At 40.9% G+C, this 18,185-nt stretch overlaps 1 protein-coding gene across 1 annotated transcript in view; it reads left to right on the top strand.

Annotated features, from left to right (window-relative positions):
- Positions 1-18,185, top strand: part of Sox5 (SRY-box transcription factor 5) — a 383,729-nt gene that overhangs the window by 87,095 nt on the left and 278,449 nt on the right. The window contains exon 3 of the mRNA XM_042699480.1: positions 16,901-17,111. Within this exon, the coding sequence (XP_042555414.1) occupies positions 16,901-17,111 (211 nt within the window). The remainder of the gene's footprint in view (positions 1-16,900; positions 17,112-18,185) is intronic.

The raw sequence follows: 18,185 nt of genomic DNA, 5'->3' as shown, positions 1-18,185 counted from the left end.
GGCATTAGATCCACAATTCTTGTTTTAAGATAGGAGAATTAAAGTTCAGCTCGGATAAGAGACTTGCCTGAGATCAAAAGTAGTGACTTTTATTTCACACCTATCTAACTGGGAAAATGTGCCACTTTAAGGTGAAAAATAATCCCCAAGCAATGGCAGATATTAAATATAGAGAGTCCTGGGTCCGCAGTTATCTACGTTCACTTTGAGGTTCACTTAGATGGCTTTTGGAAGTACGTGATTGATTGAAACTTCCCTGGCAGACAGACAGACAGACAGACAGACACACACACACACACACGAGAGAGAGAGAGAGAGAGAGAGAGAGAGAGAGAATTTGAATATTTCCAGCTTGGAGATGGTATCTGAACTATTTGTCCAAACCGATATTTACTGAGAAAGTATAAACCCAAGGATGCAAACTCAGACACAATTTCAAAACTTGTCAGTTCCAGGGAAGGGACAAGGGCCCTTTGGACATTGCCATTGAGAGGAGGGAAGAATAAAATCAACAAGTTTGCCTGAAACCCAATGGAGGTTGCGAATTCTCCAGAAAGTCCGGTGGAGGCCGTGGAACAATTTTCAATAACACCTCAAGTCCGTTTTCCTCAGAGAAAGAAATTAGGAAGACAGGACAGTTTCCATTGAGGACTCTAAGGGATAAAACAGGCAGTTGAGTCTCGGTAGACCTTCAGAAAGCCAAGAAATACGCTGCTCATGAGTCTCAGATAATTAGAAGAAGTCATGAAAAGCACTGGATTTGACCGTTGAATTACTTGATTCCATCCAGGATGTAGTTTGTTTTTTAATTTACAACTCAAATGAACAAATTTTGTAGAAAATTTGATTGGTACGTGTGTCGTAGGGTTTGGAGCTGGAGACATGTCGAAAATACTAATCGGGAGATTCGCACAATGGCTTAAGTTTCTGTTGGGAGGAGAAGTCATGGAAATGGGCAGGTAAAACTGTCAGGAATTGAAGTAGAATGAAACAGTGAATATTCGTAGAGTCCATTGAAAGAAACAAGCTGAAATGCTGGAAACACCATCTGGGCTTGGAGAGAGAACACATATAGGGTTAATGGAAACTTTTTCTAGAAAATTAGATTAAGGTTAGTAAAATTACAACAATCAGATGCTTCAGAGGCTGATGAGAATTCGCAGGGCATCGTGGTTAAAAGCCCATTAGAAGGAATCAGAGAGACGTGGGTTCAAATGATTTGTTATTTAACTTAAGGCCACAATTTAAACTCGGTTTCAATATATGTAAAAGTACTGCTACCATTTCCTGGATCAGAGGTCTGGTGGAAGGGATAAAAGAAATTACTTTCTAAAAACCCAGATAGTGACTGGCACATTAATATGTTTCATAAATATTGCTTTTTATTATTTTTGCTCCGAACACATACTCAATTTCCAAACTAAATCAGAGGTTAATTATGTCAGAGTACACTGTCATGCAAATAGATAGAGAAGCAAAGAGGCTCATCCATTAGGACCAAGCCTAAATATATAATCTGGCCACAAAAAAAGGGGAAAATATCCATGTAGACTGAGTGAAAGGGAGGGAAAAAAATCCACAATCACTCCAATTGTCAGGGTTTGGAATTTACACCTAAGGGTGAGCACTGAAAACTTTATCATTCAGGTCATTTTGACCTCCATCCTGCCACACGTATGAAATCCTGTGGTCAAATTCTTATCCTTTCCACTGGAAGAGCATTCTTCCAGGCACAATCCAGCTATTGACTGCCCAATTTCCATGCACAAAGCTGCCTTTCAATTCCAGGAAAACCAGTGGCTGTATGGAATTGAATAAGAATTTGGCCTACAGTGAGTGATTTGAATGAATGAGTTTGGAATTGGCAAGAAAATACAAACATATGCCACATTGACTCGATACACGCATGCTTCAAAGGAACACAGGTAGCACAGAAATTCAGTGGAGAAAGCCAAAGATGCTCAGTCAGAGTTAGCCGAAATCTTCCCTTTATTTATTTATTGTCATCTGGAAAGAACAAAGCCCGAAGTCAAAACAGAACAGATAAAGCCAGAGGTGACGTGTTCCTATAGGGTGCATTGCATTTCCAGGGCAGATCACAGAAAGTATCCGGAAAAGCATAGGCTAGGATCATTTCGTGTAGAATGTCATGTATATTTTCATGAGCCATCTCCCATCGTCTGAAACAATACTGGCAGATTCTGAGTCACATGAGGTGATACTCCTTTTACTGTGGGTAGAGGGAAACCTCTTCAAGGTATGCACAGTTAATTTTCCTGTTTGCCCCAAGTCGGAGTGAATCGGAGCCATTTCCTGACTTCAGGAGTAGATTGATTTCTTCTCTCAAGATTCTTGTTTGTGCAGTTTTCAACGACAGAGACATGGAGGGGAGGGAGGGGCCTTTTTCAAAAAAAAAAAAAAAAAGGAAGAGAGGTTACATTTTTTGACAACCTCTCCCTTCCACTGCCTGGAACAATAAAAATAAACATGAAGCTGTCAGAATGACCTCTGCGTATAATGTCATTTGCATGTGATTTCCTTGGCTTCTCGAGATAATTGAATTTATTCAGGCAATTTAATTTTTTTTAAATGTGGAGTCTCTGTGAATGGAAACATCTTAACTAAAGACATGCCTTTTATTTCCCTTTAATGAATATATATGTATATTCATTATATATATATTATATATATAATGAATATATATGTATATTCATTATATATATATTATATATCCATATATATTCATTCAGATGAACATATATATATATGCGTATAGTGTATGCTTGGATTAGAATTGAGGTTATAGAAAGGAAATAATAGCCAAACCAAAAATGTCCTGTACAAAAATAGTAATTACAGAGGTAGAGTGTGACTCTTATTACCAAATTGTCCGTCTTTGTCTTCGCCCCGTCTCAGTTCAAGGTCTCTAGGTGCTCAATAGGAGCTTTTTAATTATTTTCCCTGTTTGATGTTGCTAAGTGTAATGAATGTACGTCTGTAGGACACCTGTGTGGGAGAATCCTCTCAGAGCAGGATCTGCTGCGTTCCCACCCTGAGAGTCGGTCTTAATCAGTGTCAGCCTTCATGAAAACGACGATTTAAACGGAGCTCCCACACAATGTCGCTTAATAGCACAAATAAAACCTATATACCTACTGGATGGGAAGAGTATATTAAAAATAAATGCCTTCATTTATTTTGGATCGACAGCTTTGTAGATTCGTGAGCACCAAGTCAGGGCCATTCTAGACCATTAGAAAGATCCAGTGATGTTGGCCTAAAATCTACCGTTATTTACCTTCAAATTACACATCATAGGATTTAGTGAAACTTTATATATCTCTGTATCTCTCTACATCCATCCAGTAAGTTAGTATGCAAGGGAACATATTATTTTTTATGTATATCTGAGATCGCACCCCCCAACACAGCAAAGTTTTCTCTTTATATTTTCTTTTTTTTTGGTTGGTTGTGGGTCTTGAACTCAGGGCCTGGGCGCTGTCCCTGAGCTCTTTCACTCAAGGCAAGTGCTCTACCACTTGAATCACAGCTCCACTTCTGGTTTTCTGGTGGTTTATTGAAGATCAGAGTCTCACAGACTTTCCTGCCTGGGCTGGCTTTGAACCGACATCCTCAGATCTCAGCCTCCTGAGTAGCTAGAGTGACAGGCGTGAGCCACCGGCTCCCATCTTCTGTTTATTTTCTTTTGAGACAGAGTCTCGCTGTGTAGACTAGACTGACCCCAACCTTAATAGCTCCCTACCTCAGCCTCCCAAGCGCTGGGATTTTAAGTGTTACTCCAATTGCTCTATGTGTTGGTAAAGCTCATTCTTTCTCCTATTCTAACATATGTGTGCAAAGATAGGTAGATAGAGGGCTGAAAACAGAACACCCAAAATCAAAACACAAAACAGCCTTGGCTGAGCTCCTAAATTAAATAAGGAAAATGGTTTTAGTACTTTTTGTCTTTGTTTTTAACCTCCCTCCCTCCCTCCCTCCCTCCCTCCCTCCTTCCTTCCTTCCTCCATATTAGCACTATAGTTTGCACACTGACCTTGTGCCAAGTACTCTACAACCTGAGTCATACCTTCAGATCCTTTGACTGTTTGCCAGAGGCTTTGGAAGAGAGCTTGTACTACCATAGCTGGGATTCCCAGTGTGCACCTCCACACCTGGCTACGGCGTTGCTCTCTTTTAGGCACATTGTAGTCTTGCTTTCTGGAATAACGATTGTCTTGTATTCTCACTTTTGTTTTTTGTTGGTCTGAAGCCTTCTCCTCTTCCATTCTGCCATGGTTTTGCTTACTGTCCAGGTGTTCGTTATTATTCTCGTATATACATTTTGCTTTACAAGACCTCTTTCCTATTTGAAAAATCTAATTAGAAACAGCAATAAACTTGCAAAGTTTTACACTGGACCTCATGTGTAGGAAGTATAAAGATACTACCCGCTTGTCACTAAGTGTTTAAACGAAGGTGACAAGGGTTTGGTTATTTGAGTTCATGCGTTAAAATGGAATATATAGATAGAGAGAGAGAAAGAGAGAGCTATATGTATGTATATATGTCTGTATGTCTGTATGTATGCATGCATGTGTCTGTCTGTCTGTCTGTCTGTCTGTGTCAGTACTGGGGCTTAAACTCTGGGCCATGACACTCTCCCTTAGCATTTTCACTCAAGGCTGACTCTCTACCACTTAAGCGACAGCTCTACTTCCAGGTTTTAGCTGGTGAGTAAAGGCCTCATCTGCTTTTCTGCTCAGGCTGCCTCCACCCTATGATCCTCAGACCTCAGCCTCCCGAGTACTTCGGATTACAGGTGTGAGCCGCCAGTGCCGGTTCCCAAGACATGACTTGGTAGCCCTTGCTCGACACCTCCCTCCTGCATTTCTAGTAGCATCTATGTACACAAATACAAGGTTGTCGTCTGAATCTCCTGAAAGACTTCATTTGGTGCCTGTTCATTGTAATACTAGGGTCGGAGGTCAGGGCTAAAGGTCAAATTATAACTTTTGATAGAGTAAAATAGATTTTTTTAAAACTTGAGGTAGGGTGGGCTAGGAATATGGCTCAGTGCTAGAGTGCTCACCTTGCATGCATGAAGCCTGGGTTCGATTCCTCACTGCCATAACCACAGAAAAAGCCGGAAATGGACTGTGGCCCAAGTGGTAGAGCGCTAGCCTTGAGCAAAAGCAGCTCAATGGCAGCGCCCAGGCCCTGAGTTCAAGGCCAGGACTGGCAAAAATAAAAAGGTTGTGCTTGTGATGTTTTCTAACTGCTCTTTTTAATTATGTTATCTCAAAAATGTCTTTAAATAGTTGTACAAAGGAAGCGCCACGAAACAAAGCAGTCTGTGAATACAAAGCATTTTGATCAGTGCTACCCGTTCAACGCTCGCGCCCCCCCCCCCCCACAACCCACGTTTTCCCTTCCTTTTCTTCCTTTGGGGGCGTATACAACGAATCCCTGGCTGCATTCTACATCACTTGCCCAACCCTTCAATTGTCTCTCGCTCTCTTCCTGGGTCCCCACCCCACTCCTGGTAACCATTCCTTCATTATTTTGGTCGGTCGTGGGACCTGAACTCAGGCCTGGGCGCTGTCCCTCAGCTCTTCAGCTCAAGGCTAGCGCTCTACCACTTGAGCCACAGCACCACTTCTGGCTTTTTCTGCTTAGGTGGTGCTGAGGAATCGAACCCAGGGCCTCATACATGCAAGGCAAGTGCTCTACCACTGAGCCACCTGCCCAGCCTCGGTAACCATTCCTTTTAACAAACCGGAATTACCATCGTCAACATCCCAAACAAGAACCAGGCTGGCTTTTTTTTAAATCCCTGCATCTAATTCTATATTGGCTTTTCTTCAGACTGCTCCCAAAGATTGGATTTGCATTGAATAATATTCTTTCCCAAGTGATAGAAAAGGAACACTCACTGAGAAAAAACAACAACAACAACAACAAGAAGTTCAAACAGTCCAGAAGGGCTACAGGAAGCCCCCGTCTGTGGGCCTCCTCTCGTGCGTCCACAGTTAAACACAGGCGACACGAAATCTCCCGTGTACACTGTCATTTCCTGTTGTGCATTTAGGGAGTAGAGACTATTTAGGTGCCTTTCAAGAGACTATTACTCTTTATTTGCTTATAATTCCTTCCTCCCCTCCCTGTCCCCAGAGAAGTTAAGCGTCTCTGAGTTCAGTATGCAATGAATCAGGGGGAAATGAGCCTGCACAGTGGCATGTGAGCAGAAGGATCTATGTTTGGGAGGTGTGCAAGATCTCTCCGTGAGGATAAACGCTTCTCCCTGGCTCCTGCTGGTGACTGTTTCAATCCACGGGGAGGTTTGGGTTGCTTATTTATTTATTTACGTCATGCACGTGTCATGGGAGCAGTTTCCTATTCAGTGCAGACCTTGCTTCTGATTTTCTCCTCCACGATTGACGCTACATGCCAGTGCTTGATGAATCTTCCTAGCAAGCTCCGTTCATACAGTTCGTACCGTTGCTCATACAGAATCCACAATTGTTGTCAATTGCCCGTCAGGCCAGACGCAAGCTTCCTGACTTTCATGACCCTTGATGAAATGGCCCTCCTATGTTATTTATGTTACTGATTCTTCACCATTTCCTGGGTTAAACCACTTCCTTCCCCCTAAACCGTATTGTGTGTGTGTGTGTGTGTGTGTGTGTGTGTGTGTTCACTGTACGGTTGCCGTAGTGAGACTATGATCTCCCATCTAATGGTTTCAGAAGAGTCTACACAAAGATCGAATAAGTGAACTGATTCAATTTGTATTTCTTGAACGTGCATATCGGGGTAGATGAGGGGTGGTCAGAGGTATGCCTGGTCTTCATGGTACAGAGAGTGTATCAAATGAGCAATCTCAAAATAGTGATTTTGAGTTGTGGTAAGGTAGGCGTCCATCTTTCTTTGGTGCCCAGTCTTCTCTGAAGTCTTGCGTTTCTTTACTTCTTATTGGTTGCTCTACACATTGGCACTTATAATAGTTATGATTATTAATTATGTTTATATATGTATATGCTTATGTTTACATATGTATGTGTGTATAATATAGATATAGCTTTAGATATGGATATAGTGTGTGTGTGTGTGTGTGTGTGTGTGTGCTGGTCCTAGGGCTTGAACCCATGGCCTGGGCAATGCCCCTGAGCATTTTTATTCAAGTATAGGGCTCTACCTTTTGAGCCATAGCTCAAACGGATGGTTAATTGGTTATAAGAGTCTCTACTGCCCGGGGCTGGCTTTGAACAGTGCTCCTCAGGTCTTAGCCTCTTGAGTAGCTCGGATGACAGATGTGAGCCGCAGGAGCTTGACTTTTGTGCTCCGTGTATATTTGAATGCCTCTTCCATTGCCAACTCTTTAAGGACGGAGTCCTCTGGCTCCTCTTGTAGTCTGTGAATTCGCTGAAGGAGACCGGCTAGCCCAATGATGACAGGCAGGGATTTTAGAATTGGACCTGGGGCTTAATCCTCTACTTTTTCTATCATTACTCTGGGTAAATTACTGGTAGAAACATTAATTTCCTCACATGTGAAATAGGAAGAGTATTCATTATGAAATATTTCAGAGAATTATAAGAAAGATAACGTCCATAAAACACTTAGGACCCCGCCATTAATAGCTCCCCAGGTGGCAGCTGAATTTTATGGTTTGTGTGTGTGTGTCTGTGTGTGTGTGTGTGTTTACTGAAATATTAGTGAACTTAAACAGATTTTGTGTGTTCAGCTAGGAAAATGTCTAACAGTTTGGAGTTCTTTTTTTTTTAACCTCTAAAACCATAAGAGTAAAAATAACAAATTCTGTATATAGCACTGCTTGAGTAAACTCTGAAGATCATCTTTGTAGAAATGTAATGTTTTTCATAAAGCATACCTTCATCTTTGTGTGTGTGTGTGTGTGTGTGTGTGTGTGTGTGTGGGTGTGTGTGCTGTACGTGGCTTTCATATGTTTTGTGAGTAGGCTCAGAATATTCAGCTTTATAGAACAAATATGTAATTTAGCTAGTTCATAAATTGGTAAGAAGATACTGATGGCCTGATCAGTACTCTGAGAATGTGGACTAAAGATTTGTACCTGAAATCCTTGTTTCATGATAGTTCATGAAAAAGAGCCATAAAGACTTAACTGAAAGGCTCAATTGGTAAAGAAAAATAAATGCTTAGCGTCTTTCTAACAGGAGAATAGAATTAGATTAAATGCATAACAGTAGATCAACTTCATGTTGTAAACATAGGATTCATTCGTGGTGCTACTAGGTCAGAAAGGAGAGAAGAAAAGCAAGGTTGGAAAATGTGTTTTCTACCTTTCCTGTAGGCACTGCTGTAATGATCACTTAAAAACACCTCAGGATTTGTTTGAAAGCAAATCTAATGGCCTCAGGAATTAATGCACCTACTCACAAAAAAGGACTGCGTGAGAGAATTAGAAATACAGCACAGTAACTGGTGTCATGCATTCATGAAAACTAACGCATTCGTCTTGGTTGCTTTCTCTTTTTCTCCCCTCAGACTTGACTTTTAAAAGTTTTATTCTGTAATGTGTAGTAATTGGGCGTCCTCTCTTTGATCATTTCCCGGAGTTATCACTTTGTAGAGAACCATGAAACTGTGAAATTTGAAAATTGGGTATACAACGGAAATAAAGGTGCTTTCATATCGCCTGACATGGTGGGGGATAGTTTTCTTCCTGAACAAGTTTTTATGTTTGTTTCTCATTATACATGAGCCATATTCAAATTTTTTAATTTCTATAAAAAAAAGTGCTTCCCTGGCATGCAGTTTGCTTTTGCTAGAGAGTACTTTGAAAACACTTGTGTCTGCTTGTCTAGTTCTAGGTGGTGGGAAGAGAGTTTCTCTCTTGCTGGTATTTTTCTTCCCGCTTTCCCTGCTTTATTTTGTTTTATATCTCCTGTGTTTTGCGCATCGCCGTACCCACCACATGATGTCTCAAACACACTTGCTTAAAAAAAATATTCTATTTCTCTTGTCTAACCTGGTTGTCATGCGTGAGACCTTGTGACACATCCATTAACTTATGTAATCCCTACTCAAGTGACACCTCCTATCTTAACTCACAAGTCTAACGGCGCACATGTCGCATGACCACCATTTGGCTAATGGGGAAACTGAGGCACAAAGAGATGAACTACCTTGTGTCATTACACAAGTATTCCAGCATTCTTGGATGGGCTGCGAACCTGACCAGGGTATGCAGACACCCCTTGACGGAGCGTCCACCCAGCCCGAACATGCTTCCCATGCGAATGAGAGAAAAACACTGCGCGAATGAACTAGTATCACCGTCTTTTAGTGCTGATGTATTCCTTAGCACTGTTATATTCCAGACATCAAGACTTGTATATAGTATATACCATATATATGGTATACAGTATATATATAGTATATGCTATATACATATATACACACATATATATGCATATACACTATATATAGTATATACTATATATGTATATACAATATATAGTATATACTATGTATCGTATATACTATATATAGGATATAGACTATATATGTATGTAGTATATACGTATATAGTGTATATATATAGCATATATGTATATAGTACATATACTATATATGTATATAGTATATACATGTATATAGTATATATAGTATATATGTATATAGTATATGTAGTATATGGTATATATAGTATATACTATATACATTTGTATATACACTTTTATTAAACATAAAGCTACAGAATATATAAAACCAAATGTAGAGTTATATACAAATAACATACATGTTAATAATAAAATATCTAGTTATATTTTGTATATATTATATATAGGCATATATCACATAAAGCATATATTATATAGTCTCTGATATTATATATAATATATCTTATGTAGTATATAAGACATATATTGCTTATACTAACATGTAAATATATAGTTATAATATAGATAGATATAGCTATATGTAAAACTAAATAACTAATTCTTGTATATAAATTATACATATACACGTTTTATTTGCATACAAATTAATTCACATACATGTATTAATTACTTATACATATATGAGCTAATCTGTATGTGTATTGCATATATTTACATATATATCTATATCTATATGAAACTCGCTGAAATACAGGTGTAAATTAGTTCCTTCTTGCTATTCCACTGCTTTGGATGAGGAAACTGAACTTCAGAGAATCAAGCAATTTTGCCTCCAGTCGTCTGAATGATAGACAGATATTAAGAGTCTGGATTTAAGAGCGAGCGTTCTCCTCCCCCAAGTCCTGAGTGCACAGTCCCGCGTGCACTCGGCCTTCCTCTCTCTCTGCCTGGAGGCGGGGACTGCAGTGTGTTTCCTCATTACTAACTCTTTTAGTCCCTGTGCAGTCATGAGCAATGCTAGCAAACACCTTCCTAAGCCGTCTACATGAGACACTCGCCCCTCCGTGCACTATAGAGGAACGAGTTCGCTTGTCTTAGTGTGTTTATCCAGCTAGTGAACGCTGGCCTCTATACAGATGAGAGCGGGATGTGTTAGGCCCTACGTCTTCCTTCTGACACACAAAGTGAATAGGTTTCTTATTCGTGTTTACCAACAACCCAACAAAGACATTTTCGAGGCGGCTTAAGGAAATGAGAAAAGAGTTGTACATAATCAGTGGGCTAGTTGCAATGAATGCTAAGTTTGTTGCAGATGATAAATGTTAAATGGAACTGTTTCCATGTGCTGTCTAATTTTTGTTTGGAAACATCTTCCGGGCGACCTTTGAGCCCTCTGGGATGACACTATCAGCTGTCTTAAAGTGTGTTTGCTAGCTGTTTAATCCTGAGTAAGACACAGCCCACAAATCAGCAGCAGAAAGATAACGAGCCTGTCACAGCACAGAATGTTCTTTGTTTTTGCAGGTTCTATTAGTTAATGTATTAGCAATTCTCTAAATGCCACTTTTGCTTATTAAGTGCTTTTGAGAGCACATGAAAACATACATTTTACTCTTGAACACAGCATTTCTGAGATTCTTAGTAAATGTGTTTCTGAAGGAGTATTAGGGAGGAAAAAAATACACGCTTCTCCTCTAGTGTCTGCAGGGAAATAAAGATATTTTTCTAAACTGTCTTTCCTACTTGGAGCATCTCCTATTGATAATCAGAAAATCTGCCCTGAAATTTCAGCTTCAGTTACTGGAATTAAATGAGGTGGTAATTACAATCCTGATTTTATTTTCAAGAAAACAACAACAAATAAAAAAGGAATTCATACTATCACTGCCTTATTTTCATATTATGAATGAGATCAAACTAAACAAATTCAAACCAAGTTTTTGATGCAGTCCTAAATACAACCAAGTCCTATAATAAGGTTTTGATAAGAAATCTCAGAGCCTCCAATCTGTAACTGTTACTAAGAAATCAGCAGACTAGCCAGGCAACTAAGATGTGAAGTTGCAGGTTCGAAGCCAGGCCAGGCAGGAAAGTCCATGAGACTCTGATCTCGAAGTAGCTGGCAAAAAAAAGCCAGAAGTGGAGGTGTGTGTCTTAGGTAGTAGAGCGCTAGCCTTGAGGGGAAAAAAAAAAATATCAGGGACAGCACCAAGGTCCTGAGTTCAAGCCCCAGGACCAGTGCACACACACACACACACACACACACACACACACACACACACACACACACACACACACACACACATACACACACGACCAATAGACCTATTCCAAAAAGATAGCTTAATGTCTCATTTGTGCCCAGCATGTACTGGACCCCTGACCCTTACCTGCTTTACCTGCTCTTTAACCGGTCTTCCAGCTCCTTCTTACTACCCTCTTTGCCAGTGCAGCTGGTGATCCTCTCCCGGGTTCGGTGCCAGTGGGTCTCAACCTTGCGTGGACATTTGTCTCCTAGCGAAGGCTGCTGTCAGCAGGCACAATCGCGCAGCGGTGGCCTCTGGCCCTTGGTGTCTGATTGAGGCCGTCAGAGGGCAGGGCTGACAGAGATGGGTGAGATACTCCCAGGTTTGCCAGAGATTCGTTCAGGGACCCACATTTAGAAGGGGTTGTGGAAATGATCCGCATGGACTACCTCAGCCATTGCCTCCTCTTCCCTCTCCTCCTCTCCCTTTCCCTTCCTCTTTCTTTCCTAACTTCCTTTCTTCCTAACTTCCATCCAGCCCCCTCTCTCTCTCCTTCCCTCCTCATCTCTGACTTTCTCTCCTTTTCCCTCAGTTACCTTCCTCTTCCTTCCCCTCCCCTTCTTTCTGTCTGCTTCCCTCTCCTCCCATTCCCTCCCATCTGAATTCCTTCCCCTCCCCTTCCTCTTTCCTTCCTAACTTTCTTCTTTTCTTTTCTCTCCTTTCCTCCTCCATCCTTTTCTCTCTTCCTTCCCACCCACCCACTTTCTCTCTCTCTCTCTCGTTTTTTTTTTAAATAAGGGGCAAAGTAGCTCCAATGTTAAAAAAAAAAAAAAAAGGACCCTAGAGCCCAATAGGTTACAGTTAATTTGATACCTGGCCTTTTGTTATGCAGGTAGTTCAGACATTCACATCTTTTGCTGCGCATCAGTTTCTGTAACTATGAAATGGAAATCGTAATTTGCTTTGCCACAAAGATTAATTAAACTTATTGTATGGGAGACACTTTGAACAATGTCTGACACCCAAGGATTCAATACACTTAGCAAGCATTCTTATTACTGACTGGTAAATGAAAAATTAAATTTAATGTTTTTATGTTAAGTATTACATTGAATGCCCTAGAATCAAGAAGTAAGCAGGATAATTAAGAAATTAAATAGCTGGGCGCCGGTAGCTCCCGCCTGTCATCCCAGCTACTCAGGAGGCTGAGATCTGAGGATCTCGGTTCAAAGCCAGCCCAGGCAGGAAAAGTCCATGAGACTCTTATATCCAATTAACTACCAAGAAATATTAGCCTTGAGCTGGAGCTGAGGGACAGCACCCAGGCCCAGAGTTCAAGCCCCAGGACCAACACCACCACCCCCAACAAAGAAATTAAGGAGAAAAGGCAGGGGTGATAATGTCACTTGAATAATAAAGAGGTGTATCTGGCTGAGTTGCCTGCAGTCGATTCTTTGTGCAAAGGAGATTAAGTTCCACATAACATTTCTCTCCAAGCGCTCACACCAAGGTGTTGAGTTCACAATGAATTAAAGAAGAATACACTTTTTTGGGTGTGTTACAACAACAAAAAATCATGCTTTATTGAGGCTGGTTTAGTTAGGTGCCCTTTTTCCTTTTTCTCTTGTTAAAAAGGTGGCAAATGGGACAAGATGAAGTAAAACTTGCTCCAGCCCCACCAAGGCAGTTGTTATAATAATAATGCGACTCAAGATATAGCAGTAACAATAATAATAATGCTAAGATGGTAATCATATCAACTTCCTCCAGGAAGTTTACGACCTTCATTAGGCTTCAGAAGTCCTCATCACCGTTCTTGTGAGCTCCTGACCAAATCTTGATGCTTATTGAGCTGGTAAGACTTGCCTCAGAAGAATCCAATGTACGTCCAACAAAATGGAGAAGAGGAAGAAGGTGGTGGGTAAGGGACGAATGGGTGTGAATGTCGAAAGGAGGCGACATCGATCAAGCCGCGTGGTATTCATTATCCACTCTGTTAAATGGCAACTCCTTTGTACATCTCCTTCAAGATGATAAAAAATTAAGAGGGATCAACGCAGCCAAGGAGAACCACCAAAATGACCGGCGGGATCCACGCAGGCTTGGGGTGGCTGCTTCTTCAGATTTTGTGTGCAGGCAAAGAGCATAGGGTGATTGGTTCCTGTAGGACAAAGTTAATCCCAGGAAAGAGCACTAGGCCTTCCTTTACTGGAGAATCTGCCTGGTGGAAACTAAATTCAGACTACCTGTGGAAGTATTTGCAGATTAATTAAATTAATTAATTTCAGATTAATTAATCTAGTTACAGATTAATTTTGGTGACATACTCTCCAGGGACAATACGTTACAGAGAGAGAGATGTGTGTTAATTGCAACTATGAAGAACTCTTGGTTTTAAATGTTTGCCCCATTTCAAGATATACATAGGGCACAAACAAAAATCTCCGCAGAGAAGCTGATGTTGAGGCATTTCTATGTTGGTTGGGCCCCAGAGAGAGATGGGAATCATTGTGTAGAAATTCAATACAGAGATTTTTCTCTATTCTATATTGCACATGAAATGTACCTCCTGTGAATTACGGTCCATTCCTAAGAACATTCTGATTAGTTTACTGAATTAAGTTGTGACTGCTCCTTTTAGTTGTGACTCTGTGTGTGTGTGTGTGTGTGTGTGTGTGTGTGTGTGTGTGTGTGTTAATGTGTTCATTTATGCTATGAATGGGTTTTAAATAACTCCAGAAGTGTGCATTCACTTCACCCACAGAGCTGGTAATTATTCCACTTTGGGTATTGTTTTTCTAAACCTAAGTGTTATTAGAAACTAAATCATATACCGAATATTCAGGAAAGGTATAATACCATCCGAGGCACACCATAATGTTCGTAAGATATGCAAGCCTTGTGGGATGGTTTGCAACCACTTACAACCATGAAGGAGTTGCGCTCTAGAAGATTCTATCGCACACATCTTCTTACTTTTGCTTTCTTCACATGTGTCGGCTGTACCAGGAGAACTGACTTTGGATTTGTGACTCCCCTGCGCTTCTTAATTTCCACTAATGCAAAATCATAAATCATCCTCACATGTTTTATTTGTGTTGACAACTCTGCTTTTCATCTATTTTTAAGAAAATTAGAATGGCAGTTTTAGCTAAGTGTCTTTGTACGTTTTTAAGCTAGTTAAAAAATATTAGCATGAACCTTATAAAAAAGAAAAACCTCAATATGATCTGTCACTTTTCTGGAATCAAAAGATCCTCTTAAATATCTTAAGTAGGGAGAAGAATGAATGTGTAAACAGGTATAATCTGTTATGCTGAATGTTAAATATGCTCTCACTCAACTCTGTCTTTATGGACACTTGGAATGCTATAAAAATCAGAAATACACTTAGTGTAAGACTCAAGATTCTTAGGATGCAGCTTTATGATTAAGACCAGCGCTGTGTAGGAGGTAAGAGCAAAAACCTTTAAATAAGCAAACTAAGTGTTTTTTTATCATTTCCATTTCACCTGAAAATAAATGATTATCTTTTATACAAAATTTACTCCAAATGTTACACACACTGAAAAGTTGTAATAGATATTCAGGCGTTTGGGAAGTAATGATACAAGACAAGATCTACTAAATTTTAGAGCTAATGAGCACGTGTACGTACAAAAGAAAAAATTATGAAACTATTCCGTAGCACAAATAAGATTTTAAGTGAAACAAGAAAACAACAATCTGGAGTAGTTTCAGAAAAATTCCAAATAAGGAATGAGAGGAGACTGTTCAGCCTGACACAAGTGAACTTACAAAACTCTTGTCTGATCGCAGGATCTCCTGTGTGGCTGTGGCTTTCTTAAAAGTGTCTAAGGACTGCAGGTGCACAGACATGTAATCCTGGCTCCTGGGCTCAATGAAATAGGAGGACCGTGGTTCTAAGCCAGCCTTGGCAGGAAAGTCCATGAGTCTCTTACCTCCAGTGAACCATCAAAAAGTTAAAAGTGGAGCTGAGGCTCAAGTGGTAGAGCACTAACTAGCCTTGAGCACAAAAGCTCAGGACCAATGCTCAGGCCCTGTGCTCAAGCCCCAGTCCTGGGCCACAGCAGCAAAACCATCAGAGAGGAGAGAGAGCTCCCTTGAGAGGAAGGAGCTAGCTAAGGGAGGACCCTCCTTCAATTAGGATGCTAGAAACAAGAGCTTGCACCAGGGGCTCACTCCTGTTACCCCAGCTACTCAGGAGACTGAGCACTGAGAATCCAGCCAGCCACGGCAGATAAAGCCAAGCCGTGAAGCTCTTATTTCCACCCAGCCCTCAGAACGCAGGAGCTGTCGTTTGGACTGTAGCCACAGAGCACCACGCAATGAGTGGAAAAGCCAATTGAGAGCGCAGGGCCCAGAGTTCTAGTCCCAGTGCCAGCACAAGAGAAGAGGCAACTCCGTGAAATGAAAACTTCTTCATTTAAAAATAAGTAGATTTGGGGAGAGATGGGGGAGGGGGAGAGATGGAGGAGAATGAGGGAATCCTGACATTGCCTTCAGAAACAGCCATATTGGTTTGAAATCACTTTGTGCAAGGACTTAAAGATCATGAACATAACATTTTAACATTCCGAAAAGATGCAATTTTATGAGTTTATTAAAGCAAAAGCAAATGAGTGATCATTGAAATCTAAGGGATGTTGAAATGTCATGAGGAAATTTAATACTGACAACTATGATGCTCAGAGTTAAGTCTGCGACTTTTAAAAGTAGAAACATGAAATGACTGTCTCCTATGAACTGATCACTGACTTTAGTGCTAGCCTGCAGTCAGCTTGTGTGTGTGTGTGTGTGTGTGTGTGTGCGTGTGCGTGTATGCGTGCGTGTGTGTGCGTGCGTACATGTGTGTGTATGTGCTGGTCGTGGGGCTGGAACTCAGTATTGGAGCACTGTCCCTGAGCTTTTGTGCTCAAGGCTAGCACTCTACCTCTTGAGTCACTATTTCCCCTTCTGGCTTTTAGTTGGTTAATTGGACACAAGAGTCTCACAGGCTTTCTTGTCCGGGCTGGCTTTGAACTGCGATCCTTAGAACTAAACCTCCTGAGGGGCTAGGATGACAGATGGGAGCCTTTCTGATTTTTTTTTCCCTTCATTTCTACGTTCTCCCAGAGTGACTTGTCACTTTTTTTTTTCTTTTTTGTAATCTGTGTGTCTGTGTGTGTGTCAGAGGTTGGCTGAGTAAGCCAAGTGAGTAGATTTTACACCACCAATCTTCTCTGTCTCCTCTGCTTTCTGTTACAGGAAGTTGATGGCAATAAAGTTATGTCTTCATTTACGGCACACAACTCATCTACCTCACCCCAGAAGGCAGAAGAAGGTGGGCGACAAACTGGGGAGTCCCTGCCTAGTGCCACCCTGGGGACCCCTGAACGGCGCAAGGGTAGCTTAGCCGATGTGGTAGACACATTGAAGCAGAGGAAAATGGAAGAACTCATCAAAAACGAGCCAGAAGGTAAATGGTGGACGAAGGGAAACAGAGTCCGGGGCCACCTCCCGAGCTTAATCGTTTGCGTTCAGCTGCTGTCACGCGCTCTCTTGTGTCCGCGTCTCTTGTCAAGTGAAGAGAATGGAATCAATGCTAGGAAGAGCCATTTCATATACCACAGAACAAGTCTCCGTTGTGATTTTCAGTCCGGATTCTTTTCACACACCGAGGAGTTCTGAGTGAAAGAGATGTCAAGGTTCAGTAACAAGACAGGACAACAGAGTCCAGACTAAAAGCTAGCCATATCCTATTTCTAGTCATTTCATCTCGAGTCATGTTTTTTTTGGCATCTCAAGGGCCATTTTAGGATTTTATTTTAGGTTTACAACCTTTATACATTAATACATCATAGTCTACCTTCCCGGTTAGGTGTGTTTCTTGTGTAGTCTAAGATGAATGTGGCCAGACCGACTTTAAAAACTAGTGATTTTTCTAAGTGTATGATAAACTGCCCATTTGTTGAAGTGAGGAAATTTCCTTCCTTCCTTCCTTCCTTCCTTCCTTCCTTCCTTCCTTCCTTCCTTCCTTCCTTCCTTCCTTTCTTTTTTCTTTCCTTCTCTCTGTTCTTTCATCCTTCTTCTCTCTTTCTTCCTCTTTCTTTTCCTTTCTTTCATCCTGCCTTCTTTCCTTACTTCCTCTTTCCTTCCATTGAGTCTTCTTAACTTCCTTCCCTCCTTCCTTAATTCCTTTATTTTTCCTTCCTTCCGTCTCCTTTTCTTTCCTATCTCTACTTTTTTCCTTTTTTCTTCCTTCCTTTCTTTTTGAGTTAAGATTTCAGCTCTAAATCCATCTAAGAGTTGCTGATGGTAGCCTGGAAGTAATATGTATATAGGATTATTTTAACGGTAAAGAAAAGCAACCAGTAAAATAGCAAATGTAACTTTCGCAAGTTTAGGTAGACTTGACAGTCACTCACTATGCTATGTTTGCTTAATTACTGCTCTTCAAGCCCTTGCCAGCGCTAGCAAAACCGCTGTCTCCCACACCAGACTAGACTTTTCATTCCACAGAAATTGACAACAAGCCCACCACACCAAGACA

This window comes from Dipodomys spectabilis, unplaced genomic scaffold (assembly GCF_019054845.1).
Source record: "Dipodomys spectabilis isolate Male_0828 unplaced genomic scaffold, ASM1905484v1 ptg000252l, whole genome shotgun sequence".
Taxonomy (NCBI): domain Eukaryota; kingdom Metazoa; phylum Chordata; class Mammalia; order Rodentia; family Heteromyidae; genus Dipodomys; species Dipodomys spectabilis.
The sequence above is the reverse complement of the archived record's forward strand: the minus strand, read 5'-3'. Positions and strand labels throughout refer to the sequence as shown.